Source organism: Phyllostomus hastatus, unplaced genomic scaffold, assembly GCF_019186645.2.
Source record: "Phyllostomus hastatus isolate PE091 unplaced genomic scaffold, TTU_PhHast_1.1 phas_scaffold_397, whole genome shotgun sequence".
NCBI lineage: Eukaryota > Metazoa > Chordata > Mammalia > Chiroptera > Phyllostomidae > Phyllostomus > Phyllostomus hastatus.
Window position 1 is genome coordinate 6,940,877 of NW_025334029.1, and position 27,608 is coordinate 6,968,484.

The window sequence follows — 27,608 nt, forward strand, 5'->3', positions numbered from 1 at the left end:
GCGGGATCACGCCACAAGCGCTGATTGGCTGAGCCCGCGCCAAACCCTGCCCGTCGGAGTGTTGGAGGAGCTTCCCCTGAGCCTGGGCTTGCTGCTGGCTTCAAGAAAAACTTGGCGGCCAGCGACTGGAGCTTAGTGGGTGCGACCTGCAATCGTGGTGAAACCGGCAAGGGGGACATCTGCGTACAGGTAAGGGTCGCGACCTCTCCCCCTTGGAGGCTGCCTTGTGTTGGCAACTGGACGGGAATGCGAGGGGCTGGGTGGGGCGGTCAGGGTCGGAGCTTTTTGGTCTGGCCTAAGACTGAGTTAGGGTCGGTGGGCCCCAAACGGATTAGAGAACCTTAAGTGTTGAAGTGGAGACCACTCATAGGGAAACTTAGACCCAGTGAAGGTAAGGGACATGCTGAGCATTGTCGCACAGGTTCGGGCCCCTAGGATTTAGAAGCCGAATCCAGCTGAGGCTTTCTTCGAAGGTGTCCCTTTGAGAGCATTCCCTCCCCTCACCAGGTTCCAAGAGAGACTCACTTGAGTTCATCCCTGGTGAAAAGCAGCCCAGGAAGCTAGCTGCGGGCCTGGCAATGGACTTTGAAGGGAGTGAAGGAGATATGAGCGAGCATAAGAGGGAGAGGTCATCACAATACACTCTTTTTGACATCCAAATACTTAAAGGCGGATAGGGAGGAGCATTCCAAGCCTAGACGCCCTCATAAATAAAGCCTCAGAGGAGTTTTGGAAGTGTGAGGCATGCTTGGAGAATTATAAGGGGGCATCTGCAAGGGTTTGGGCTGAAAAGGAGCTGCAGCAGTGGAACTGGAAGTCCAACCTCGGCCTTCCTCAACCAGCCTCGTGTTAAGAGCTCTATGTGACTTTCAGCCCATACCTGCTTCCCCTCTGGACATTGGACACATTGGAGTAGATTTTAGGGAGACAGGGGTTAGAGCAGAAGTTTCTCAGGCTGAGAAAGGCCTGAGGTTTATTAGCATTCCTTAAATGAAAGTGTTCACCGAACTTGTGCCCTTTACCCCCTTCCCCTCTGAGCATGAGCCAGGTCCAAATCTTTGGGTCATACATTTTTTTTCCTGTCCCCTCCGCATTAACCAGCCTCCAAGTTCTATCAGTTCTCCCCCTTAGATGCCATTTCTTTTCTTCTTTTCCACCTCTGGTGCTCCACTCCCAATGTGAGCCTTCATCACCAACCTCCCAAATAGTCCAAGTCCAGGTTCTCGCCTTGGTAGGCAAGGCCTGGCATGACATGTCCTCTCCTCTCCCCAGACCCTCCAGCCCTGGGACACTGGTTTCCTTACTGGGCCTCAAAAGCACAGGCACACTCCTACCTTAGAACTTTTGCTGTAGCTGTTCTTTCTGCCTCCTTGGTCCACTTCTCCCCACTCCCATCTTTGCTTTATTGTTACCTTCTTAATGAATCACCCTAAGTACGCTGTTTAGCACTGCAGCCCCCAGCACACCCAAACCCCGCAGCCGGCTCTACTTTTTTCCCCATAGTACTTCCACTTTCTAACCTGTAGTATATTTTACTTATTTGGTTTTTTATTTCTCATCCAGCAGAAGGTTAGTTCTATGAGGGCAGAAGTCTTTGTTTTGTTCACTGCTGGCACTCCAGTGCCTGCAACAGTGAGGGACCCATATTAGGTGCTCAGTAAATCTTGGTTGAAACACTGGTGAGTAATCCTTCTGTTTGCTGCTCCTTACCTATTTAATCCACCCTGTTCTACCAGGTTATTTTTCCCCATGAACAGCTCTGGCCAGATCACCTCCATGCTTTTAAACTCTCAATGGTTCACTTGACTACAGAGTGAAGTCCAAACTCAGCCTGGCATCTGAGCCTCCTGCCCTGCATCTGCTAGTCTTTCTTACTTCCTGTCCCTCCACACCTTCCCAGTCAGTCTGTAGGTGGCAGCCTGGCAGAGTAGAAGCAACAACTACAAGTTCTGCCTTGATTGTGTACCAGATGTGTGACTTTGGGCAGGTCACTTGACTTCTCTGAGCCTCAGTTTCTCATCTGTTGAATAAGACCAGTACTGTCTCCCTAACTGGATGCTTTTTGGGTCTTATTGGTATAATATATGTAAAAGGATCTGACATTTAGCAGGTCTTCGGGTAATATTAGTTTTTTTTTTTTTTCTCTCTGATTTGCTCTTGTCATTCCACCTACCTGGCATACTCGGAACCATAGACTTAGCTAAAATTTCTCCACACTGCAGCCAGAGTGATCTTTCTGATGTTAACATTCACCCTTGCTTACAGCATCCAGGAGCTCACTCCCCCATCTTCTCCTAGGGTAACTCTTTAACTTGATAAACAGCCTGTGCGTGCTCTCAGTTTTGCTCCCAGTCTTGCTTCACACTCAACATGACACAACTTGTCATAGTCTCCAGAACATACTGGCTCTGTACTGTCACCTCGTCATTGTCACCCTGGGACTTGAAATGTCTTTTAGGACACTTTCCCTCTCCACTTAACTCACTCCTCCAGGGCCTTGAGAACTCAGCTCAGGGATTGCCTTCTAAACCAGGCTCCCTGCTCTGGGTTTTACCCTCAGCAGAGTTCAAAGGCACTTCTACAATGCTCTCCTAGGTCTGTCTCAACACAAAGTAATGGGCTCTTTGTCTTGTGCAGGTTTTGCCTGGCAGCAGCCAGCATATAGTGCCTTGTGAATGATGGAATGTAGGGATGAGTGAGCTGACACGCCTGGCTACTCCCTTATAAGCTGCAATGCCCTTTTTACACCTGGGACTTATTTGGGCCCCACAGAAGCTCTGAGGTCAGCAGGCAGATTGCTGCCCTACAGGTGAGGTCTCAGACCAGCTGCAGCAGCACAGTTCAACCTAGACTCCATTCCAGGCCCTTTGCTGGCCCTCCAGGGGCTCACAGCCTAGTTGGCCAAGACAGACGTGGGCGGAGGAGTATAAACCAGTGTGCATAGTGATAGATGGAAGCAGACACAAGTGCTAAGGAAGCAGCTAACCTTTCTGGGAGAGGAGGAAGGGGTTTCACAGAGTAGATAGTTGAGCTAGGCCTTGAAGGATGAGGAGGAACTCACCATGGAGCAGAGAGGAAACAGCATACACTAAAGCTCACAGGCATGCTGATGAGTTTCTCAGTGACCACCACAAGTTCAAAGCCAGGGCGTTTGTATGTACTAAAAGTAAATAGATAAGCAAAGAGACGAATGACAGTAACATACAGATACCTTAGGTCTGTGAGAGAATAAGAAGAGAACACTCATCTTTCTCTATCTGGTTTGAAATGGACAGACAATTCATTCCTTTTCTCTCCAGGGCTCAGTAGTGCGGAACTTTCCCCAGCAGGAAGGAGGAAACCAGGTTCATTCACTACCCTCTTTATTAAATCCTGTCAGCAGCCCTTCTCCTCTTGCCCAGAAGTTGAGTGAAGCTCTTGTATTTCACCAGGAGCAGGTAGCTCTCTTTTCCTAGATTCTTTTCAGCCTAAGACTTTGTCCCAGTGTGCATAACAGGGCATACATACTGGTTTTTAATGGATTTGAAGATATACTATTTTAAAGGAGAAAGACTTAAGGCTTCTGATTAGTGAACCTTAACAATTGCAACACAGTATAATGATCAACGCAAGAGAAATAGAGAGTAGCTGAAGTATGTGAGTGCCATGGGAAAAGCTACAATGCCAAAGACATTCTTTTTGATGTGACTGATGAATGAGGTTACTTAACTGGCCTCCCATTCTGCCTCTAGTTCAAGTATACAGTGAGTTATGAGCCCAGTTATTACCTTCTCTAAGAGAGCAGCCTGCATCACAGGAATGGAAGCTGAGGGCTCCAGCCAACAGCTACTCTAAAGTTCAGCTCTTTGTGAAAACTCAATGAGGGGTGGCATACACACAAAATACTAACAGCTAAAACATGTTTATGTTTAACTATGTCTTTCAGAAAAGAAGGGTTGATGGCAAACAGGACCATATTTGGAGCTGAAATGGAAGAAGCATTTGGCAAGCCAATGAGAGACCAGGTCACAGGGTCACATTTGACAGAAGACAGTCCAAAAGTAAGTACTGACACAAAAAAGGTTAGCCAAAACCAGAGAAGGGGAAAGTCAAGCACATATGTATCAGCAAGCTATTCATAGTTAGCTGTGGGTTAAACATTATATTTGGTACATTTATTAAATCAATTAATGTTGAATATTGTTTTTCTATATAAGATATATATCTTTAAGGTATCAGGTACTGCTTTGTAACAGTGTCAGTGGTTTAAAACAACACCCATTTCTTCGTTCATGATTCTGTGGTTTGGGCTGGGCCCAGCTAGGGGGATCCATGGCTGGTCTCCCCTGGACTCACTCCCAAAGCTGCAGCCATGGGGACCCCCTGAGTTATATGTTCCAGGTAGCCTAACATGCCTGGTAGTAACTGCTAGCTATCAGCCGGGTGCCTCAGTTTGCCATCACATGGCCCCAGCATGCTAAACTGGGCTTCTGAGTGGAATGGCAGAAGCCTTACCCAGGGTCAACAGGGGCAGTAGCAAAGCCTCCTGGAGATTTTTCAGTTCACTTTTAATGAATGATAATACTTCAGAAATGTAATCATGCCAAGGTAAAATGTGTTTATATCGAATGTTAATAAAGGAAAACTCCCCAGGAAGGTCTCATGGGCCACTGCATTACCCTGGTTTGGGTGTGGAACTCAGAGTAAAGCCTTCTTTGTGCTCCTGTAGTTGAAGGTTAATCTTGCATTCTAGTGTTCAGACAAGCCAGCAGAGCCATTTGCCAGCTACAGTTTCTTGTATGTATAAATTAGGATTTTACTGGTATTCAGCAACCAAAAAAAAAAGTCTAGATTCCAATGGTTGTATCAAATGTTGTTCTTTCTCATTGATTAACTTTACTTTATAGTAAGTAGAAGCTATACATTTAAACTACTAAAATCAAAAGAATACTTTCATCTTATCTATACATTCTGTGCAAGACATCTTTGGAAAAAAATGAAAATCAATGTTTGGAAGAAACCCAGTGGCCTAGACCATTCTCGTATCTCAAGACCATACTGCTATTAAAATAGGTCATCTAACCCTGGCCAGTGTGGCTCAGTGGATTAAGTGCCAGCCTGCGAACTAAAGGGTCGCTGGTTCAATTCCCAGTCAGGGCACATGCCCGGGTTGCAGGCCGGTCCCCAGTAGGGGTGTGCTAGAGGCAACCAGACATTGATATTTCTCTCCCTCTCTTTCTCCCTCCCTTCTCTCTCTAAAAATAAATAAAATCTTTTTAAAAGTAGGTCATCTAGATGGCTTTCTTTCCTATACTTAAAACTCTCTCCAGAGCACAAGTTTTGTTTTTGAAAAAGAAATTGGAAATCCTTAAATCGCTTTTGTGATCAAGAACAAGATGATGTAACTTTAGCATAGGAATATCTTTTGAAATGTGAAACAAATTTACACTAAAATAGTTGGGAGCAGTAGATAGATGGATATAGATATATAAATAGATAGCTAGATAAAGTAAAAATTGGTCACTTTTTAAGAATTTTTTTCAATTACATTTGACATACAGTATTCTATTGGTTTCGGGTATACGGCATACTGATTGGACATTTACATGAATTGTGGGATGGTTCACCCCAATTAGTCTAGTGCCCATCTGGCACCATGCAGAGTTTGCAGTGTTGTTGGCTATACACGTATTCCATATGTTGTACCCAGCATTATCTATGATAACCAAGATATGGAAGCAAACTAAGTGTCCCTCAATAGATAAATAGATGAAGAAGATGTGGTAATATGTATAAAATTGGTCACTTCTTGGTTTGCCTTATTACATTTAGTCTTTCTTTTTGTAAATTTAACAGATGTATCCCTGGATTTGCTTATGTTTTTCAAGAATGTTTGAGAATATAAATAATAGTGAATCAGAAAAAAACTCTGAGATAATTGATTTTATAACTTCCCTCAGTAACCCATTCTTGAGTTTCATTACCTGTTTTCAGTCTGGAGTTCTATTCTTAGTTTCTAATACATATTCCTTACCCATTGTGTCCACTTCCCCTGCATTGTCTTTCATGACCATGAAAATTGGTTATTTCACATAGCATAGCATTATATTTCTAACCACATAGCATTGTAGTTGTGATTAAAGACATTGGCCCCTCTTTAGGCCCAGGCATACTTTGTGGAAACCAAGAAAAATAAGTTTGGGAAGCAGGGAGCTTCAGAGTTATTAGGGAAAAAAAAAACCCTGAATTTGTCTATACAACTAACTTGGAAGGAAGGGATGAGAAGGATTTGCCAAAAACAGAACTGAATAGGATTTGTATGTTTAATTTGCCCACATCCCGGGATATCTGAGAAATTTCAGTCAAGATACAAATTACTAAGTATGATGTGATTACATGCACACAGGAGTAATGAAAACTGTAAACAAGAATGGGTTGAAAAGATCATTTCATGGGACTGGCATGTGAGGCCTGAACAAATGATGCTAAAGCTCCAGAGCCATCTCCAGATGCCCAGTGGACTCCAGTATGAAAATGTCATTTCAGGTGGGACACCAGGATGGCAAGAGTAGATCTGTAGAAGGGGCCCTGGCACCCCTCAAGTCTCCTGTTTATCTCAATTACATAGGTATGTAAGGAATAAGTCGGGGAATGAGTGAGTGAGTTCGTTTTTAATCAGAAACAGAATTTCTGTAAGACTCTTAGTTTCTAACCCCCCAACTCAGATTTGCTATAGACAAGCCTAGGAAAAAATGGGTGTATGTCTTCTTAAGGAAGTCCAGATACAGTTTTAGAAAGACCCGAGGGTATACGGATATCACAGGTCCTCATTTGGGGACACTCCTAGCCAGCTTAATCAGCATGCAACAGCCACAATTTTGCATTAACTCCCTGGAGTGAGAATATTTAAGTGCTTGCACTTATGTTATTTATCAGAGTTGGAATTTAGCCAGGAAAGTGAATGTGTTGCAGAAGCTGAAATATAAAGGCTAGAGATCTCCCAAATTCATCAACCTCCTCAGAGTTCAAAGAAGGCAAAACAAAGCCCTGGCTAACAGCTCCCCCATCCTCACTGCAGCCCTGCCAGCAGATTCCACTGCACTGTAATAGTCTTGGATATACTAAGGCAAGCAGGGGTTAGGCAGTGAGTCCAAGGCCACCCGGCTCAGCCTCATAGGGTCAGAAAGAAAAAGGGCCTGTCTTTCTCCTGAAGGTGTGGAGCCTGGGCTTCCTTCTTTCTGATGTTTTATATGCATACTCTAGTTGAGTAGGGGTGTCTTCCATTTTTGTTTTGCCTTATAGGTGACCAGTGATCAGCTATCAGTAGCAGGAAGACATCACTTTTTTTTAGATTGTTCAGTTTTGATCATAGGTGGTTTAAGTTCTTTCTGAGACACCTCCTTTTCCTTTCACTAAACACACAGCAGATATTGGATCATCTAATGTAGCCAAAGTCTTTTTCAGTCTCATTTGCATGCGCTCTCTCCCTCCCCCTCTCTCTCCTCCATCCCTCCCCCCCCTCTCTCTGTGCCCCTTCTTCCCCCTTCCCTGCTCTGAAATGTAAAGGCTATCTCTCCCCTCCTTACTGATCCCAGGACAGGAGGTTGCCACTGGTGATAGAATACCAGAATGGTATAAAGCTTCCAACTTGGCTCAAGAAGGGTTTCTTTTTTTTTAAGACTTTTATTTATTTATTTTTAGAGAAAGGGGAAGGGAAGTAGATTGAGAGGGAGAGAAAAACAATGTATGGTTGCCTCTCATACGCCCCCTACTGGGGACCTGGGCCACGACCCAGGCATGTGCCCTGGCTGGAAATCGAACTGGTGACTTCTTGGTTTGTAGCCCACACTCAGTCCACTGAGCTACACCAGCCAGGGGGGGTTTCAAACAAAAAATGGACCTGTCATTCTAGTGGCTCATGACATGTGAGTCCATGTTCTTTATAGGTTACAGTTCTCATCACACCGGTGTCCCCCACCACCCGTCTCTCTCTGCAGACCAAGAAGTGCACAGTGATTGGAGGCTCTGGATTCCTGGGGCAGCACATGGTGGAGCAGTTGCTGGCAAGAGGCTACACCGTCAATGTATTTGACATGAGGCAGGGTTTCGACAATCCCCAGGTGCAGTTCTTTCTGGGTGACCTCTGCAGCCAACAGGTAATGGGCCATACAGCCTTACTGATTTCCCTTAGGCCCCCAGATGGAAACTAGTGGACTTCCCCTACTCAAAGGCCAACCAAATTGTTGTCTCAAAAAAGAATTTTATTTTGAAAAATATAAAAGTAGTGCAAAAGCTGCCTGGTCAGTACATAAATGAATGGGCATGACTGTGTGCCAGTTAAACTTTATTTATAAATATAGTTATCCATGGACTGTAATGTACCAGCTACTCCAAAGTGTATACTCAAAAGTACAATTGCTGGTTTTATTTTAATTTTTATTGTCATATAATACACATTCCATAAATTTCACATTTTAATTTTTTAAGACTTTATTTATTTTTAGAAAGAGGGGATGGGAGGAAGAAAGGGAGAGAGAGAGAAGAAACATTTGTCAGGTCAACCAGGGACTGAACCTGCAACCCAGGCCTGAGACCTGACTGGCAGTGAAACCAGTGACCTTTCACTTTGCAGGACAGTTCCCAACCAACTGAGCCACACGGGTCAGGGCTAAATTTCACATTCTTAAAGTGCACAATTCAGTGGTTGTTAGTATATTTACAAAGTTGTGCAGCCATCACCACTGCCTAATTCCAGAACATTTCCTCCATCACTCCATAAGAAAACCCCAGGTGGTTAGCAGTTGCTTCCAATATCCTCTCCTACTCTCCCAGCCACTCATCTTCTGTCTCTGTGGATGTGCCTGTTCTGGACATTGTCTACAAGTGTAATCATATGGTGTTTACCCTTTTATGACTAGCTTCTTTCATTCGACATAATGTTTACCCATTTACCCATAAACTTTACCCATGTCATAAGAGTATTAATATTTGGAATTTTATTAGATGTTGCCAAGTTGCTCAACAAGCTGCTATGTCATCTTTTCATCCCCACCAGCAGTGTGGTAGTATCCCCATTGCTCCACACTCTTGCCAACACTTGGTATAGCTACACTTTTTTGGCATTCCTGTTCAGCAGTGGTTACAGTCACATGTCCTCCCTGTTTGGGAGTGATAATTAGGTCATCACTGACTGCTAAAATCAGTTGGTAGAAGGTTGCTGGGGATGATATTCAAACAGTTTCAAGTGATCACCCCACAGATTTCTTTTTAATTATAGAAATGGAAAGGTATCTTTTTGATGGCTAGAATCTGGCAGCCATCACCTTAACCAGTGATCAAAAGTCAACATGCCGAAAGTATTAAACCTGAATCTAATCATGAGGAAACAAATTAATCCAAATTGAGGGACACACCAAAATAACTGACTTGAAGAGCAGCATTGCTCCAAAAGACAAAAAGAAAAAAAAAAGATAGGGAGATTTTTTCCAGATTCAATGAGATGGGAGAAGTACGAGGACTAAATAAGATGCGTGATCAACCCATGAGTGGATCCTAGATTGAAACATAAAAATGGCACTAAAACACATTCTTGGGACCATTGGGGAAATTTGGATAGACTAATTATTGAGTAAGAGTGCCCCCTGTGTTAATTACCAGGTATGATGGTGGTTTTATGGTTTTTTTAGGAGGGTGGCTTTTTTCTTAGGAGATGCTGGGTGAAGAGCTTAGAGGCAAAGTAGCACAATGTCTGCAAATTAGTCTCTAATGGTTTCAGAAAAAAATCATATGTCTGTGTATCTAAATAGAGGGAGTAGTGACAAAGTATTAATAGTGACTCTAGATACTTAATTTATGGTTGTCGTTCTTTTGGTGATGTTAGTATCTACTGATGATCCTTCCCAGATCTTATTATTTAATTCAGGTTTTGCCAAATGCTGACATGCTATCATTATTCTCTTTGTTTCTTACCTCAAATCTTTGTACCTTATGCAGATTAAATGCTTGACTCTTCCTCTTTATTTACTAATTTGCAGAATGTATTGTTATTCTTACTGGTGATCAAATTGTTCCCTCTTTGGCTAGTGGGAGCCTCTGTAAGTTGCCTCTTAAGTCCTTTTAACAGGACCCCAGGAGTCTTGGCTAGCTTTCTTGCTTTCTGGTATGACAAGGTATTCCTGGCTTATCTCATCTATTTCCTGTCCCAGATCTGCAATCAACTATTGCTCTGGGGAACTCTGGTTCCTCTTAGCAGTAAATTAAACATACCTGTTTTCAGTTCCTTTCAGGTTGCTGTTTTATGTCTAGTTTCACAGAAAAGAATACTCCTATGTATTGGCTGTTTACACTATGTTTCATGGTGTGGGGCTTTTTCATATGATTCATAATTTGTGTCTCTGAACTCATCTTCCCCAGGAATTTTACCACCAGGTGTCCTGAATTATGCCTCACTCTGTAGGGCATAATGGCACAGATGTCACCTCTTTCTGGATCCCACAGGCTTCTGATGCCCCCAACCAGTTTTCTTTAGAGACAAGTTAATGGGGAGGGGGCAGCTAAAGGGACAACATTGTTTCTTTCCCATGTACTCCTATAGTTTGAATCTTTTACAATGAGGATGTATTTCTTTGTTAATTATAGAATTATAAAAGGGCAAGACACCTATGCGCGACAGATCGGGGAGTGGGAATGTGAGGAGGCTGTTTACTTGTGTAAGGCAGGAGTGATTGGTGTTGTCTTTGTTTGCTTTTCCAGGACCTGTACCCAGCTGTGAAAGGTGTAAGCACAGTTTTCCACTGTGCATCACCCCCACCATCCAGTAACAACAAGGAAGTCTTTTATAGAGTGAATTACATTGGCACCAAGAATGTCATTGAAACTTGCAAAGAGGCTGGGGTTCAGGTAAGGGGAAGGTTGAAGTGAGTGCTGTCACAAATTTCTAAATGTGCAGGGGAAAGGGTTCTTGCTCTCCTCCTGGGTTAGCAAGACTTGCTTCCAAAAGTATTGGGATATTGGGAAGACCCTAGAAATTAAGCCCTGGAACAGCTGGGCCAATTTGAGCTGTAATATTCTAACTGCATTGGAATAGACTATCTGGGGACCCTAAGGCTTATTAGTCATTGGTTAAAGAGTTACAAAATGTAGATATTGCTTATAGTTTTATTGTGACAATATATATATATATAACAGAAAAGTTACCATTTTAACCATTTTAAGCGTACAGTTCAGCAGCATTAAGTGCGTTCACATTGTTGTGCAACCATCCCCACCATTTGTCTCCTGAACTTCTTTTATCTTCCCAAACTGAAGTCTGTCTCCATTAAACAACAGCTCCCTATTCTCCCTCCCACAGCCCCTGGCCCCCACCTTTCCATTTTCTGTCTCTGAATTTGATCACTCTTGGAACCTCATACAAATGGAATCATACACTATTTGTCCCTTTGTGTCTGGCTTTCTTCACTTAGCATGTGTCAGAATTTCCTTCTTTTTTAAGGCTGAATAACATTCCATTGTAAACAAGACTACATTTTGTTTCTTCACTCACCCATCAGTGAATTGGAAATGACTTGAGTTGTTTCTACCTTTTGACTATTGTGAATCGTGTTGTCATGAATACGGTTATTATAAATATCTGTTCCTGTCTCTGCTATTGATTCTTTTGGATAAATACCAAGAAGTGGAATTCCTGGATCATATAGTAATTCTTTCTTTAACCTTTTAAGGAACTACCATACTATTTGCCAGACTTTGCTAATATTTTCAAAGAAAAACTATTTACTTTTATACAGGATAAACCTGTTAAAATGCAGACCCAAAGGGGATATGAATTTTTACTGTGTCATAGCTTGTTGCAGTGTTATAAATCCTGGTTCTCAGGATCCCCTTTATGGGGTACCAGCTGCTGGACAGAGCAGCCCCCTGTCACCCAAGCACTCCACCTTCACAAGTGTCATATGCCCTAGATGCTGTGTAAATGAGAAAAAAAGACTGAAGTAAGCCAGGGGGTTCTCTCCCAATAGTCCTGCTACTGTCTGCTGGCTCCTGGCACCAGCAAGAACAGGAGCTCTTCTGAACCCTGCACCCTGGGAAGGATCAGTTATAATAATAGTGACCCCTTACACTTGGCAAATGACAATAAACTTTGCCCTGCAATTGTCATCTGACTTGCTCCTCGCTAGGTAGCCAGGAACTACTAGTATCACTTAACAGGTGAGGAAGCAGATTTTGAGGACTAAATGTTATCTATGCTAGCAAGTAAAAGACATGGGATTCGAATCAGACCCTCCATTGCCAAAGCCCAGACTCCTTACTCTGCTGTGCTTGAATAACACAGCACAAAGCACACTGCTGCTGGTTTTAAGTGGAATAGCCCAGGCATCCAAAAAAAGATTCTTGAATAATATAGCGGCCATGCACTCGTCACAGCATTTGAGAAATACTATCAGCGGTAGAGTCGAGGTCCTGTGTATATCCTTACTCGATGCCTTTGTTGTTCTTCCCTAGCTATGAGGAGCCGCTGCTGTGAGTTGGGGGTTATTATTTATTTGCTCCATGTGCAGCCAATATAAGGTATTGATTGCATGTTATAAAACTTTATAAAATGGTATGTTGAATAGGTCATCCTGTAACTTGCTTTTTTCCCCCTTAATGTTACATTCTTGAAATGTATCCATCTTGATAATGTAGCTCCAGTATATTCACTAAAGTGGCAGAAATAGGTTAGTGGATAACAACGCAGGGAAGGATTTTTGGTGTTGTATTTAGGGAATGTTTCATAACACTGATATCCAAAGATTGTTTAATGTGGTTTTTTTTCCCCTTGAAGGTTTTAAGTGTTACTTCCCATATTTAAAATTTTAATCTATCAGGAATTTATGCTTATATTGGGTCTGAGGTAGAGGCCACATGCTTTGTTGTTCAGCACCATTTCTTGTGTGAGCCATCCTTTCCCCACTTTCAGTGCCCCATCCGGCACACCTCGCATGTTGGTGCTCTGCGTGGGTCTGTGCCTGGCTCTCTCTCCCACTCCATTGGCCTCTGTCTGTGCCCAGGCCACTGTGCTCTGCCTTAATTCATTGAGCCTAAGGATGAATCTCAGTGTCTGGTAGTACAAGTCACCCCCAACCACGTTCTTCAGAATTCACTTGGCTGTTCTTAGCTCTTTGCTCATCCATATACTTTTTAGGATCAGCTTGTTAGTTGATAAAGCCTGCTGGAATTATTATTATAATTGCTTCAAACTTAAAGATCATTTGGGAGAGAATCAACATCTTTCCAATATTGAGTCTTCCTTATCCATAAATACATAAGATCTCTGTTTATCTCTTTAATTCCTTTCAACCGAGTTTTCTACTTCACGGTGGTTTTGTACCTCTTTTGTCAAATTTGTCACTCTGTATCTCATTTATGGTTATCGAAATGTCTTTCATATCACATTGTCAATTGCTAGTGCATAGGAACACAGTTAATTTTTGTATATTAATTTTGTTCTCAGCAACTTTGCTGAACTCTAACTTTAATATTTTCTGTATATTCATAGTGTTTTCTGTGTACACATATCCCATATCTGTGAATGGTGATAGTTTTATTTCTTCTTTTTAAGTCATTACACATCATTCTTTGTCTTATCCTACCATGCTGGCTAGAACTCCAGGGCAATGTTGAATAAAAGTGGTTAAGATATAATTCAAGCTAATGATGTTCAGTGTTGGATGAGGTACCTTTAACCAGAGGGCTAGGAGCTAGGGACCCTCATAAGAGAGCATCTTCCTTTTGAGTAATATTTTTCAAATGGGCATGGGCATTTGTCTGCATGTGCTGACATGCCAAGGTTGATATCAGAATCACCAGAGGTCTTTTTCAGACAGACGTCTCTCAAAGTTTGTTGGCTGTTCTTCCCCTACACAGAATCACTACCATAGTGAGGTACCTTGAGTAATGGAAGTCTGTCGTACCCCTCGGTGGTGATAGGAGAGAAAAAGTAAAATCTGTTGTTTTAGAATGGAATGCCATAATAGGTGTAGAATCCACATAGTTGCAAAAGATGGTGATCTTTGGATTATTTTAAGAAGGCTTGAAAAGCAAAGGCATTGCAGTAAATAATTTGTACGGTGCCTTGCATGTGAAGGTCATGAACAAGTACCTTTTGATTCTCTTTCATAAATGACCGTTGTAGTGCTCAAATAGTGATCATTCCTGACTTTTTTTTAATCTTCCTTTCTCCTCTGCCAGAAACTCATTTTAACCAGCAGTGCTAGTGTCATCTTTGAGGGCACTGACATCAAGAATGGAACTGAGGACCTCCCTTATGCCACAAAACCCATTGACTACTACACAGAGACAAAGATCTTACAGGAAAGAGTATGTACCTGAGAACTGGTTGAATGAGTGACAAGTGAATTCCATGAACATCTGAAGGGCTTAGGTTCTTAAGAAAAATATTTGTAAATATAATGAAGCTGGTATTCTGAGGCCTAAGTACCTAATGTGGGAAGTAAAATTTGTGGGTGAAATTCAGTTTTAAAAAATCATAAAAAGCCCTGGCTGTTTGGCTTATTTGTTTGGAGTGTCATCCCTTGCACCAAAAAGCTATGGGTTTGATTCCCAATCAGGATGTATAGCTAGGTTGCGGGTTTGATTCCCAATTGGGGCACATACGGGAGGCAACCAATTGATGTTTCTCCCTCCCCCCTCCCCCCTCTCCCCTTTCCCCTCTCCAAAAAATAAATCATCCCTGGCTGGTGTGGCTCAGTGGACTGAGCATCACACTGCAAACCAAAGAGTCACTGGTTCAATTCCCAGTCAGGGCACCTGCTTGGGTTGCCGGCCAGGTCCCCAGTAGGGGGGACACAAGAGGCAACCACACACTGATGTTTCTCTCTTTCTCTTTCTCCCTCCCTTCCCCTCTCTCTAAAAATAAATAATCTTTTTAAAAATGCCCAAATCTGTAGAAAATTTTAAAAACCATCAATAAAAAATCATTTAAAAATAGCTTAATGTGGCCAGATACTGCTGAGTCTTTTACAGAAACTGCCTCATTTAAACTCCACAATGACCCCCTAAGGTGGGTACTACTGTTGTCACCAGATTACAGACAAGGACAGTTGATTCCCAGAGATTTAATGCCTTCCTGAGGCCATGCAACTACTAGGTGGCTGAACCAAGGCAGTTTAGCTCCAGAGCCTACACTCGAACTCATGCTATGCAGGGTAGGGTTACTCAGTTGCTATAGACATCAGAAATCTGACACATGGACAAAACCAAGGGGGAGTGGAATCAGGGGAGGGAGGTGGGGATGGCTGGAGTGGGGGGGAGTGTAGGGGGAAAATGGAGGCAACTGTACTTTTGAACAACAAATTTTTAAAAAAAATCAGAAATCAGGGAATCTGTGATGATTCAAAGTGTGCAGGCAGAACTTGGGCTTAACACACAAGGAGTGTGTTTTCATTCAAAATACCTTCCTAGTGGCATTCTTGTTTCCCTCCTTTTTAAAAATTAAACAGTGGAAGGATCTTGCTTTATTGAAAGGAAAATCACTTTTCTACTTGACAATCTGGCTTCTCCTGGGAGCACCTGGTTTTAGCAGCCATCTGAGTTAAGTAGAAGGCACCAGCCCTTCAGACTTCTGGATTCCAGGAACCCTGACAGCAGCTAGCTCCAGGATTAATGTCCAGGGAGGACACTACCCTGAGGACAGCCTCAGCTGTAGGCCATGAATGCTCATAGGCCACAGACAGCTTGCCTTAGCTGGGTAGCTGTGAGTTTACCTCTCTCAGGTGTTTGTAGCACATCACAGCTACTGAGGGTTCTTTCTCAGCCAGTACATATGGAACCAGAGTGTAATGCCGAATTGGCATGGGTCCCCTTGCACTGCCTGAGAGTCTGCTGCCTGTTTGCTATTATTCCAGCTCAGAAAGTTTCAGAGGAGCTCATTTTCAGAGAGACATGAGGTCCTCCCCAGTCCAGGGTATGGAGGCCTAGCCTTTTGCAAGCTGGAGTCCTATCTCTGCCACCCTGCTCCTTGGAGCACACCTGCCTGGACTTGACCCAAAGATCACTGAAGCTTCCACTGGGCCCTGTGCACTCTCATCCAAGGTGCCTGGGATTCCCACCCATTGTGTTGAGGAGCTGCAATTGGCAGCTAAAGCTCAGACCATCAGTGAGTCATTTGCATTGACTTTCAGTGCCCAACTGGAAAAAAGCAAAGCTTATGAAAGCCTCCAGCAGTAACCTGGAGCCTGCTGTCAGCACAGTTGGCACACAGTAATTCACTGTTGGCTTTCAGACCTCCAAACATAAAAAGATGGAATGTGGTATTAATCTAGGATCCCTTCACCTCTCTTCATTTTATTAACAGAGATGAGCCTTGGTAGAAGGCATTGGAAGGCTTATTTTTTTCATTTACCCCATTGCCATGGGACCAGAGGTGTGGTGGGAGAGGCGAGACAGCCATGGGAATCTGTTGTGAGACCACTTCTCTACTGTTGGGCAGCTATAGTGCTTGTAAACTCAGTCAACAAGTAATGTAAACTCTCTAGGACCCAAATAGGTACAAAACTTTTTCCACCATAGAGTAGATAGATATCCTAGGTGAAGTGATAACTGTCCTTTTTTAATTTTTTAAATTTATTTTATTTTATTTATTTTTTATTTATTTTTATTTAAAAAGACTTTTTAGATAACTATCCTTATTAAGGATGCACTTACTGAAATGGTTGGCTTAGACCATCCCATTTAATCAGCACGCAGCCCTGTCAGGGTAGGCACTGACATGGTCCCCAGTGTTACCAATAATGTAACAAATCATTTAGGAAGTTTTGTTACTTTTGAGACAAACCTGTTTCTCTGTACTTTAAGCCCTTAAGTTCTAGTTTGTCCATTAAGCTACACAGAACACAACTTTTCTCTTTTCCTGATGGTAGATGACAGGAATAGTGGCTGCCTCTCCTTGAACGCTTCATAGGTACTAGACACTGCTTTGAGGACTTCATTGGTATTGGCTGCCTTGTTTCTTCCAGACCCTTCACCGTCCCTTCTTCCTGGCCCACTTGGGTTCATCAGAGTCCCTTCCTGGGAGGTGGTACTCAGAACTGACCAGAACAGCCCATGACTGGTAGAAACGTGCAGCAGCACATAAAGCTTAAGGCAGAAGCCCCTTCATTGGTAACAGCCTTGTGGGAGGCTCACAGCTAACTGGCTCACTACAGTCCCCAGACCTTTTCCATAAACTGCTTCCAAGGCTCATCATCCCCTGGCTGCATTTCTACTTTTAGTCTCGAACCCAAACCCTAGCCTTTGGTCTTACTGATTTTGACCCAGCTGTCTCTCCTGTATTTTCCATTGTGGGTGTTGGGGGTGGGTGGGGCAAAGAAGTAACCAGAATTATACCATAACCAATGCAGATTTTCAGCCCAGGGCAGTGGGTGACGTCTGCATCCCCTGTGGGAGGTACTGCTTAGCCGAAGCAGCATGTCCACCATAGACACGCTCCTTCTGCTCTCCTACAGGAAGTCCTGGGTGCCAATGATCCTGAGAGGAATTTCTTAACCACAGCCATCCGCCCCCATGGCATTTTTGGTCCAAGGGACCCCCAGCTGGTCCCCATTCTTATCGAGGCAGCCAGAAAAGGCAAGATGAAGTTCATGATTGGGTAAGTTGGCCCATGCTTGCTCTTCAAGACCCCCTGAACCCTCTGTAACAAGGATTGGTCACATTCAGCTCTCTTCTTATGTGGCCTTCTCTGTTGCCCTCTTTATTTCTTTCCTGGAGCTGCTATAGCAGATGCCCCATACTGGGTTGGGGGTAGCTTAAAACAACAAATAAATTCTCTCGCAGTTCTGGAAGTCAGAAGTCTGAAATCCTACTGTGAGAGGGTTGGTTCCTTCAGAAGATTCTGAGGGGAATCTCTTCCAGTCCTCTCTCCCAGCTTGTGGTAGTGGCTGGCAGTCCTTAGAATTTCTTGGCTTATTGATGCCTCACTCCAATCTCTGCCTCCATGTTCACATGACCTTCTTTTGTTTGTGCGTCTCTATTTACATGTATATTGTTTTGTAAGGACAGCAGCCATTGGATTTAGGGCCCATTCTACTCCGGTATGACCTCACTTAACTTTGATTACATCTGCAATGACCCTATTTCCAAATAAGGGCACATCCACAAGTTCCAGGAGGACATGAATTTGGGGAAGGCACTATTCAACCTACTATAGGAGCCTTCCAGGCAAGCTGGGAAAATATGTGTGTCCTGGTTTGGAAATTGAGGGAACAGGCTCAGAGAGGGAACACTGACCCGAGGTCAAGGGGCAGACACTAAACTCTCCTTGCATCTATGAAGCTAGGTGGAGGTGTTAACATTCCCCCTTGAGGAGAGTGCAGGTGAAGGAGCCTGTGCAGGTGCTGACAGTGTGGCTGTCTTCCCAATACATTTACTCTTCCTTCCTTCCTTTATTCCATTTTCTCCCTTTTCCCCTTAATCTTTCTACCTGGTCTGCCTACATGCCTCTCACTTGGCCTCCCTGCTGTCCCATCCCTTTGCTTTGAAGGACATGGTAGAAACATGTGAGGCCAGAGCAAGGCATCAACCCAGAGTGTCCTGGAAGGAGTTAAGAGTTGCTGCCCAAATTGGATCTCAGAGCAGACTACACCAGTGGTGCCTATGCTGGATGGTGCAGGCAGGGCACCAGTCTTTCAGATTCATTAGTTGGCCCAAAAATATCCCACTACCCCTGAGGGCCCCAGGAGCCCTGGACACCTGTACATCTTTAACTGTTACAGATATCCAGGTGTGCCAGGGGCTAGCATTGCCAAGGCAGGTAGCAGCTGTTGTGCCGGTAGCAGTCTTTTAAACACTGAGACTTGGGAGCAACCCTGGGTCCACGTGCAGTCTCCACATGCAGCTGTGTGCTCCCAACCCAGTGGAACCATATCTGTATTCCCACAGAAATGGGGAGAACTTGGTGGACTTCACCTTTGTGGAGAACGTGGTCCATGGACACATTCTGGCTGCAGAACACCTCTCTCAAGACACGGCCTTGGGTGGGAAGGTAAGGCGCCTACTTCTCCCAGCTTTGCTATGGCTGACCCACCACATCCTCCTCCTGCACATTTGCCCATCTGCAGATTTCTTCTCTGTGTGATTGGATGCACTGGCACATGCCCTGCATGATTCTGCATCCTTGTAAGACCTCATTTAGGATCCTGTTTGGTCAAGGTTGAGCCCCTGTGGTTAGGATCATGGTGTAATAGCAGTACCACATCGCACAGGGCAGCCAAAATCCAGAGGAACAAGCTGGGATTGAATAGGGATTCAGGACCTCGTTTCCCATAAATGTAACCTGGCTGCCCCATAGACATGGCTACTCTGGACAGGGTCTTGTGAACATTGGACAGAGTGTTTGCTATTTACCCTTTCTCCCACTCATTCTAGATATCTCCATTTTTCCCCATTCACCTGTCCATTCTCATGCCTCTCACCCCTCCTGAGGAGCAGGTGTAGCTGTATCTCCTGGCATTTGACACCCAGTGTGCAGGGTGGCCATGTGGGGGAGGTGAGCACTCACCCAGAAATAGGAGAGCACATGTGGGCCCATTGCCCTTTCCTCTCATTCCGAGAGCCCTCTCTTCCTTGTTTTACACTCCTGCCTTTGGCATCCCCTCTATCTGGGCCTCATTATTCTCTCCTGGACCTCTACCATTTTTCCACTCATATAACTCTTAGGGTGGGTGTGGCTTTACACCAAATACAGCACATTTGAGAAATGTCATGACCTGTTCATTGCATCTGAAGATGAGATGAGTTTTACTGTGATTAACACAATTGCTAAATTAAATTAACAGGCATGCCTTCCTCAATGCAATCTAAGCTTCACTTAAAACCCTGGCATATAGAAAAAATTTTCATCGCCTTCCCTCTCTACATCTAAAGCTGCCCTAGCTGCAAGTCGAAACATTGTCTCTGCCAGCAGCTGACACTTGCAGATTGGAGGACCACAGAAATGCTGCAGTCTGCATGGGCTTAATGTCTGCCTTACTTTGGAGGTGCTCTGTAAAGAAGCTGGGACAGGTGGGTGGGCAGGGAGTGGCCACTGGTTTCCCAAAAACATCAGTCCTGGGCTGAGCCAGCAGCTGCACCTGAGCCCCAAGTTCTGAACGTGGCCTGCTCATCCCTCCAGCAGGGGAACAGTCTCTAACTTCTTGTTCTGTCTTCAGGCATTCCACATCACCAATGATGAACCCATTCCTTTCTGGACATTTCTGTCCCGCATCCTGACAGGCCTCAATTATGAGGCCCCCAAGTACCACATTCCCTACTGGGTAGCCTACTGTCTGGCCATCCTGCTGTCCCTCCTGGTGATGGTGGCCAGTCCTGTCATCCAGCTTCAGCCCACTTTCACACCAATGCGGGTCGCGCTGGCTGGAACCTTCCACTACTACAGCTGTGAGAAAGCCAAAAAGGTCCTGGGCTACCAGCCACTGGTCACCATGGACGACGCCGTAGAAAGAACTGTGCAGAGCTTCCACCACCTGCGAAAGGTCAAGTGAGGCCCCCAAGACTGGATCCTCTGGTCACATTCCCTCACCAGTAGCTCTCCTCTGTGGATCAATAAACTAACCTCCTTCAAGTAAGTTTATTCTGAGCTCAGGTCCCTCTTGCCAGTTGGGTGGGAGCACACTCATCCTTTCCATGACCACAACTGGGGCAAAAACAGCAGACACTTCTCTCTATGTAGGATCAGATTTGGTCTTCTTGTAGCAGGCAGCTTTGTATTCTATTGTTTTGTGTTCTCTTCCATAACCCCTCTCTCCTGGGTTCCTTATCATTCCACTGTCCTTGCACATAATCGAGGAAGCTGTAAGGAATAAACAACCCCTTTCTAATGGAAGATGGAGAAGTCGATTTGTTTCCATGCAAACCAATACAAGAGGAGAAGCTGCAGACTGTTCAAGGAGCCACATACTACAAATATCCTAGAAGAAAAACAAGTTAGAACCACACGGTGAGACATTGTGTGTACATTTTAAGTAGACACAGAGTTTGGAGAAAACCCTTCTAAAAGCTTAAAACTTTCTGTCATGGGCAAATTTCTTGTTATCAACAGAGTCCCATTGTCCTGAGTGGCACGGTGGTGTTCTGTCCCTGTGGCATGCTATTTCAGCTGTTTAGCTACTCTCCTGATGTAGAACATCTGGCTGCTTGACAGAAAGGTCGGACAGAGGAGAGCTGCCTTTATCTGCTTGGAGGTTGGGCAGAAACTCCATAAGCTGGTGCAGAAAGGGCAACTTCCCTCATAGAACCCTTCACACTCAGAACCCTTCTGGCCAGTTTCCAGAAGGCCTAGCACATACAATGATTTAGCATTCTCTATTCCCTGGTAATGCTCTGGTTATAGAACCTGGTTTCTTCTTAGACTAACTGACATGTAATCTTAAAGACTTCTGTTTTCTTCTGTGCTTTTGTCCAAAGTTGGGGAGGCTAGAATAAAGACATTGTATGTGCCATTTGGTTTGTGTAATATGAGCATGACCCTGAGCTGTGGGGAGACTGCCAAACTGATGGGCCAGGGGTTATAAAGAGAAATAAGACAAGGTCTTTGCCCTGAAGGCACTAAGAACAGCAGAGTTAAGATATGTTCACAGCCCCCTATAATACTGAGCAGGAAATGATACATGCACTTCAGATGGTGTAAATTCAGAAGAAGGAGACATGGCTTCTAAGACCTTTGTGAAGGAAGTGACAGCATTGAGTTGGACCTTGAAGGCCCCTAGGTGGCAATTCAGGCTAAAAGGTCAGGTTCACAGTCAATGGCTTATAGTAGTTTCATCAGTAGTATGTTGCCTTCCTCAGATTCATTGAAGTACAAAACTGACCAGCCAGCTCGGGCTGGGAGGTGTGGAGCAGTGGGGGGTCCGTCAGGCTGAAGAGTTGGAGCACCTAGAAAAGAGTCACAGCTCGCTGCCTGATTTCACTGGGGGAATGGGAGGGAGGGCGGGAGGAGGCCAGGGCACAGAACAGGAAGACTCCTGAGCTGCCTGGAGGAGGGTCTCTGTTTGGAAGACTGAGGCTGACAGACCTTGTTGAGGAGCATCAAGGGCCAAATTGCTGTCAGCTTTGTCGTCCCAGCTTCCCTGGGAAAATGCTAGCATCTGCCTTGACCAAAGATATCCCTCATCAAATTCAACTGTACATGTTTCCACATGTTTATTGGGCCATGTGCAGGCTTCAGTGGTGAATAGTCCTCAGCTGATATTCTAGTGGGGTCATGGGAATCAATACATAATTGGAAACAAAAGTTCCAAAATGGAAAAGTGTGGGAGTGACATTGGGCTGAAAGTGAACCTGGCCCAGTTGGAAATGGGGCCATCGAAGGCTTCCCGAGGAAGCAATGTCTGTGCAAATCAGAAAGGTGAGACTGAGATCAGTAGGTGGTTGGGGGGGCCCTCCAGACAGAGCCTGAGCCCTGCCTGGTGAGAGCTTTCACCACCCTTCCTTGCTCTGCCCTACAGTCCTGACCTAGATCTATATAAACCATCTCTTGCCACCTGTTTGGAGAAAGTCTGACTGCCAGGAAACCATAACCTCTGAGCTCTCTCTCAAAAGCTTGTTAGAAACTCTGGGCCCCACCCCACACCTACTGAGCTGAGACTCGGGGTGGGCCTGGCACACTGTTCACAAACCCTGCTGATGGTTCTAAACCACTGAAGTGCCCTCCCACCAGGTCGCTGAATCTAGCCAGCACTTCACCTCAGCCACAATAAGACTGAACTTGCCCCCTCACAAGCCCAAGGCCCTGGGCCACCCCAATCTGTTTCTTTTCTGAAGGCTGATAGCCTTGCAGCACACCTCCCTAAAATGACTTCCTGGAGTCCTACCAGTACCTGTGCCCCTCCTGTAGTACCTCCATCTGTAGAATCAGGGCCAAGGGAAAGGGGACAGCTGAAAGTCCATGCCCAGTTCTGCATGTTCATTGGGGAAATCTCTTATTTCAGTTGTCTTCCTGCCCCATTGATGCCGACCTAGTTCATTCAGCACCTGGCTCTGTCTGCACCTTGGTCAGGTATACTGGGACAGCTGAGCTGATTTGTGTGCCTCCTCTGATCCAGCCTACTCTGTACATCCAGGGAGTCCTTCCTAAAAGAGACTTAGATCTTCTCTCTCTTCCAACAAAAACACTTAAATGGGTCCTGATTTTCTCCCAAACATATTGCATGGCCAGTCCATCATGGCCTGTGCTCAGCCCACCTTTCCAGGTTCTTCCACTGGGCTTCACACTTGCTGTGCTCCAGGCAAACTGCTTATACCCCGTCATACATCCCCTTGCTAAGGTTGTCCTGGCTCCCTGCAATGTCCTCTCCCCCATATATTCCCAGGTCCAGAGTGGCCAGCTCCCTACTCCCATCCTCCCAATTGGAAACTTCTCTGGGCTCCCAGCCTGTGGCTCTCAAGCTTTTGCCTCATTTAGTATATTCCCACTGTGCGCTTTCTCCCACTCCCACTAGGCCAGGAGCTCTTTCAAGGGCAGAGCCAACCAGTGTCCTCTCAGCACAGTGGGCACCCAGGAAACATGTAACCATTTTCCTGGCCTAGAATCCTAGAGTAACAACAGCAACAAAAGGAAACAGTCCAAGCACTGGGGATTTGAGCATCCTATAGGACTAGTTGGAGCAGAGTCTGGGCCTAGCATTCATGTGTGGTTCAGGAGGTCTGTGAACCACACAAATTGGACCCAGCCTTTGAGTCACCTGTGAGTCTACATCTTTTGGCAAGAAAGGGTACATACTTGTCATCTTCTTTTCAAACATGATTATAACCTAGTCAAAATTTGAGCCAGTGGGGTGGGGGCCTGCATCTGTGGAGAAGCCCACTTTGGAGAGAAGGTGCAGGAAAAACAAGCTGAGGGGCAGAGGCCAGAGTGGAGCCCTCAGGTCTTATCAGCATCCCCATCTGCATGTGCTGCTGGACCAGAGGGTACCTGTGGCCAGCTGTGGGGTCTGTGACTCTAAAACAAGGAGGACTGGAACCAAGGTGTAGACTGGCTTGGCCAACAGGACAGGAATGGTTGCGGCATCTGGCCACAGCCCTCCAAGCTCTAGTGTGCATTTCTATTCATTGACAAGTAGCTCTAGGCTTCCTCTCTCCTTGGTGTGTGGTCTAGCCCTTGCTGGTAGAAAGTTTTCTCTTCTGCTGAACTGAAATACCTCTTCATGTGATTTCCTTTGCCTTCCCTCCCTCTATCCAAGCCCAGCAAGCTAGCTTATAAGCTCTTCCTGTGGTCCTGCTAGGCCTGCAGCCTCTTCATTTCAAACCTTATCTCCAACAGCAGTTCATCCTCCCAGCTTCCTCTCCAAAAGGTCTCTCTTTTCTGGCTTCCTCCAAAGCCTGCTCACCGTCAAAGCACCTCCTCAGTTATAAGGTAATCATCGACTTAGCTGCCTGGATCTCCCATGAGCCACACTTCCCAAGGGCCCTGTAGGGGCCTTTAATTCATTTCTCTGTCCCTGAAGTCATGTGCAATGCCTCCTCCTGGGAAGGTGCCCAATAAGTGTAACCAGACTGGAAGGACATTTAGAGGAGAAAGCCACCAACACCCACATTGACCAGCTGGGGGAGCCCTAGGGAGAAGAAGCCAAGGGTACTCGGGCAGTTAGCAGAGCCAGGGATAGGCCAAGGGCTCCTGATCCCCCAGGCCAGTGCACCTCACGTTACCCATTTGATTCAGGTAGTTTAATGCAGCAAAAGTGCCCATGTGGGGAGGAAGGGACATGGCCTCTGATCTGAGGCTGTCCAACATGAAAGGCTTAAAGAGTATAAATAAATAGTTAGGAATGCAGAAAGAGAAAAGGCATGTTGGGAGGCACTACAACCTTCCCTTACCAACACTGCCTAGTTATTGATCATGGAAGACTCCAAATGATGCTGGGCCCAAATTAGAGCCTTCCTTCTGTCAGATCTGCCTCTCACCCACTGAACCCCATTTGCTCCTTTGGTCTAGAGAACTTTCTAGGGTGACCTGAGTAGGGGATAAAGGAAGAGAGAACACAGTGAAGGCCTATCAGCCTTTGTCCTGTACTGTATCCTGTCTCCCAGCAACTCCTGCAAGATACCTTTCTATCAAGTTCTGGGAGACATATACCACTGGCTTTGTTCCCCACTGGGTAAGGGGGTGGGCAGAGATCATCAATTCAGGAAATGTTAACTGAGTACCTGCTGAGTCCAAAGGGATGCAGAAGTGACCAAGATAGAGCCCTTATTCTCAGACTCCCACAGAGGAAGCAATAACTCAAGTTCCCCTTGCCTTAAGAGTGAGATCTACAAGCTGAACTCAAGGTCAAATACTACTCACTCTCCACTTCAGTCAACAAAGTTTTATTGTCACTCAGCCACATCCATTCATTTGCATATTGTCTATGGTTGTACTCATGCTACAACAGCAGAGTTGATCAGTTATTGTGTGACCCACAATGCCTAAAATACTGTCTTCCCCTTTACAAAGAAAGTTTCCCAACCTCTACTTAAGAGTGACTGATAGGCCAACAGGCAAGTGAACAGATGCTCAACATCAGTAGTCATTAGAGAAATGCAAATTAAAACTGCAGTGAGATACCACATCACACCCATTAGGATGCCTACTAACAAAAAATGAACCAAACCAAAAACTAAAAAATAAAACAGGATGAGACCAATTTGGTCAGCCTAAGAAGAGGAGGAATGGCATTCTAGCTTTCAGGCTGAGGAAACGACCATGGACTGTGACTAAAAATGCTAGGAGATGAAGTTGCAGGGGTCAAGGAGCTTGGACTTAATCACCCCCTAGAGAGCAACATGGTGACATTTGTGTTTAAACAGTGAGCAGAGAGTGCAAGCTGAGAGACCACAGGCAGATACCAATGGCAAGCTGCTTCTGCAGACTAGGAGAAAGGGTGAGTGTGTGTCTGTCTCAGAGAACTGGTTATGGGGATACAGACAAGAAATAGTCTGGAGATGGTTCTAGGCTAGAATGGACAATACTTGGCAATTGATTAGATGTGGAGCTAAGAGACTGGGAGCGATTAAAGATAACTAGAAAGCTTGCATTCTGACCATGGTGAGTCTGAGGAACCTCAGAATTCTAGAAGTCAAGAGATTGATATTGGAAGGGTTTTGGCATATTGCTGCTACTTGAAGTCATAGGAACACAGGAGGATGAAGGATGGGACCTTGAGGATTAAAAGGTAAACTCAAAACTAAGGCATCAAGAAAAGCTAGAGAGGAGAGCGTGAAAAATTGGAAGAGTGGTCAGCAGTGTCAGCCAATGCAGAAAAGATGAGGAGGCTGAAGGCCAAGAGTAGATGCCCAGACCGTGAATAGGGAAGTGTCCCTAAGGTCTAACACTCACAAATATGTTTGAGCACCTCCTGTGTAACTGGCCTTGTGCTAAGGGCAGGGGATCCACAGTGAACAGTCTAGACAAGAGTCCTTGTGGAGCTCATGGTCCAGCAAGGGAAGGGGAGGTAGCCATTAATGGAAGAATTACAGTTCATTACAACTGGGCTATGTGGTCACAGGGAGGCTGCAGCATGAGGCAGTGAGTGCCATCCCAACTGGTGGTACGCTTGTTCTCAAGGCAGATTTCTAGTAATAAAACTTGTATTCTTTATCTTCCCCTCCAATTTTTTCTTTGATGGTGGTCTTCTCAAGGGCATTTTCTTAGACTTTGTGGACCTCTCCAGCTCCCACCCCAGATGATGCTAGTCACACTGTAGACACTCCAGTTTTGTTGAATGGTTTTGGTAGGAGGAGATTAGAGAAAAGACCAAAGATGAATGCTGAGCGAGATGACAGGAGCAGTGTTAAGGGTAGGCTGGCAGATGGCTGGCTTTTGTTCAGCACCTCCTCAGTTATCACATCCCCAAATATACAGATGGAGAGACACATGGACCAGTGTTCTTTCCTTTGATCTTCACAACAAGCTTGTTCATTATGATCTCCACTTTGTACAGGGAAGCCCAAAGCCTGTAGAGGTAGGGTTTTCTCACAACATACAGCTTGTTGGGCCAGAGCTAGACCTCAACCCCAGGCTGGCATCCCTGTGGCCCAACATTGTTTTCCCCAGTGGTTCACTCTCCCAGGATAATCCTGAGTGGCCTAAGCCCCTTTTTAATGTCTGCACTGGGTGGAAACACTGGATATATGAGTTTCCTGTGGTGACTATAAAAAATTACTACAAATTTAGAAGCTTAAAACAATGCAAATTTATTCTCTTACAGTTCTGGGGGTCAGAAGTCCAAAATCAGTTTCACTGAGATAAAGTCAAAGTGTTAACAGGACTTGTTGCTTCTGGAAACTCTGATGGGAAAACCCATTTTCTTGCCTTTTTCAGCTTCAAGTACCTGCCTATGAGCCTTGACTTGTGGTCCCTTCCTCAATCTTTACAGTGCATCAGTCCAATCTCTGCTTTCATTGTCACATCTCCTTTTACTCAAGATGTGGACATTTCTGGGGGTTATTATTCAATCTGCCACAATGGCTAATGAGGTGCATGATAAGGGACCCCTCTGGGCCAGTAGTCAGCAGGGTGGGAGTGTCCTGGCAAAACCAGTCAAGCACAAAGTTCTATCTGAAACTGAGTACAAGGTACTGAGGCAACTAGCTTAGGA

The 27,608-nt window shown here is 45.0% G+C and overlaps 1 protein-coding gene across 3 annotated transcripts; it reads left to right on the forward strand.

The window, feature by feature from the left end:
• The first annotated feature begins 32 nt into the window (after positions 1-32).
• On the forward strand, positions 33-20,857 carry NSDHL (NAD(P) dependent steroid dehydrogenase-like). Of its 3 annotated transcripts, XM_045820505.1 has the most exons (8): positions 33-189; positions 3,926-4,040; positions 7,977-8,135; positions 10,732-10,878; positions 14,209-14,337; positions 17,484-17,626; positions 18,916-19,018; positions 20,184-20,857. In XM_045820505.1, exons 2-8 carry the CDS (start codon positions 3,939-3,941, stop codon positions 20,514-20,516), a joined length of 1,116 nt encoding a protein of 371 aa, XP_045676461.1. In that variant the 5' UTR covers positions 33-189; positions 3,926-3,938; the 3' UTR covers positions 20,517-20,857. The 3 variants fall into 3 exon arrangements, with proteins under 3 accessions (XP_045676461.1, XP_045676462.1, XP_045676460.1); XM_045820506.1 differs by lacking the exon at positions 14,209-14,337; XM_045820504.1 differs by lacking the exon at positions 33-189 and having other exon boundaries at positions 3,915-4,040.
• The last annotated feature ends 6,751 nt before the right edge of the window (positions 20,858-27,608 follow it).

What these genes read in the sequence shown, in the direction of transcription:
- NSDHL (XM_045820504.1), top strand. Translation starts at nt 3,915, where the DNA reads ATGTCTTTCAGAAAAGAAGGGTTGATGGCAAACAGGACCATATTTGGA. An exon ending in GTGACCTCTGCAGCCAACAG is followed by an intron (nt 8,136 to 10,731) that starts GTAATGGGCCAT and finishes TTGCTTTTCCAG; the next exon opens with GACCTGTACCCAGCTGTGAA. An exon ending in ACACGGCCTTGGGTGGGAAG is followed by an intron (nt 19,019 to 20,183) that starts GTAAGGCGCCTA and finishes TTCTGTCTTCAG; the next exon opens with GCATTCCACATCACCAATGA.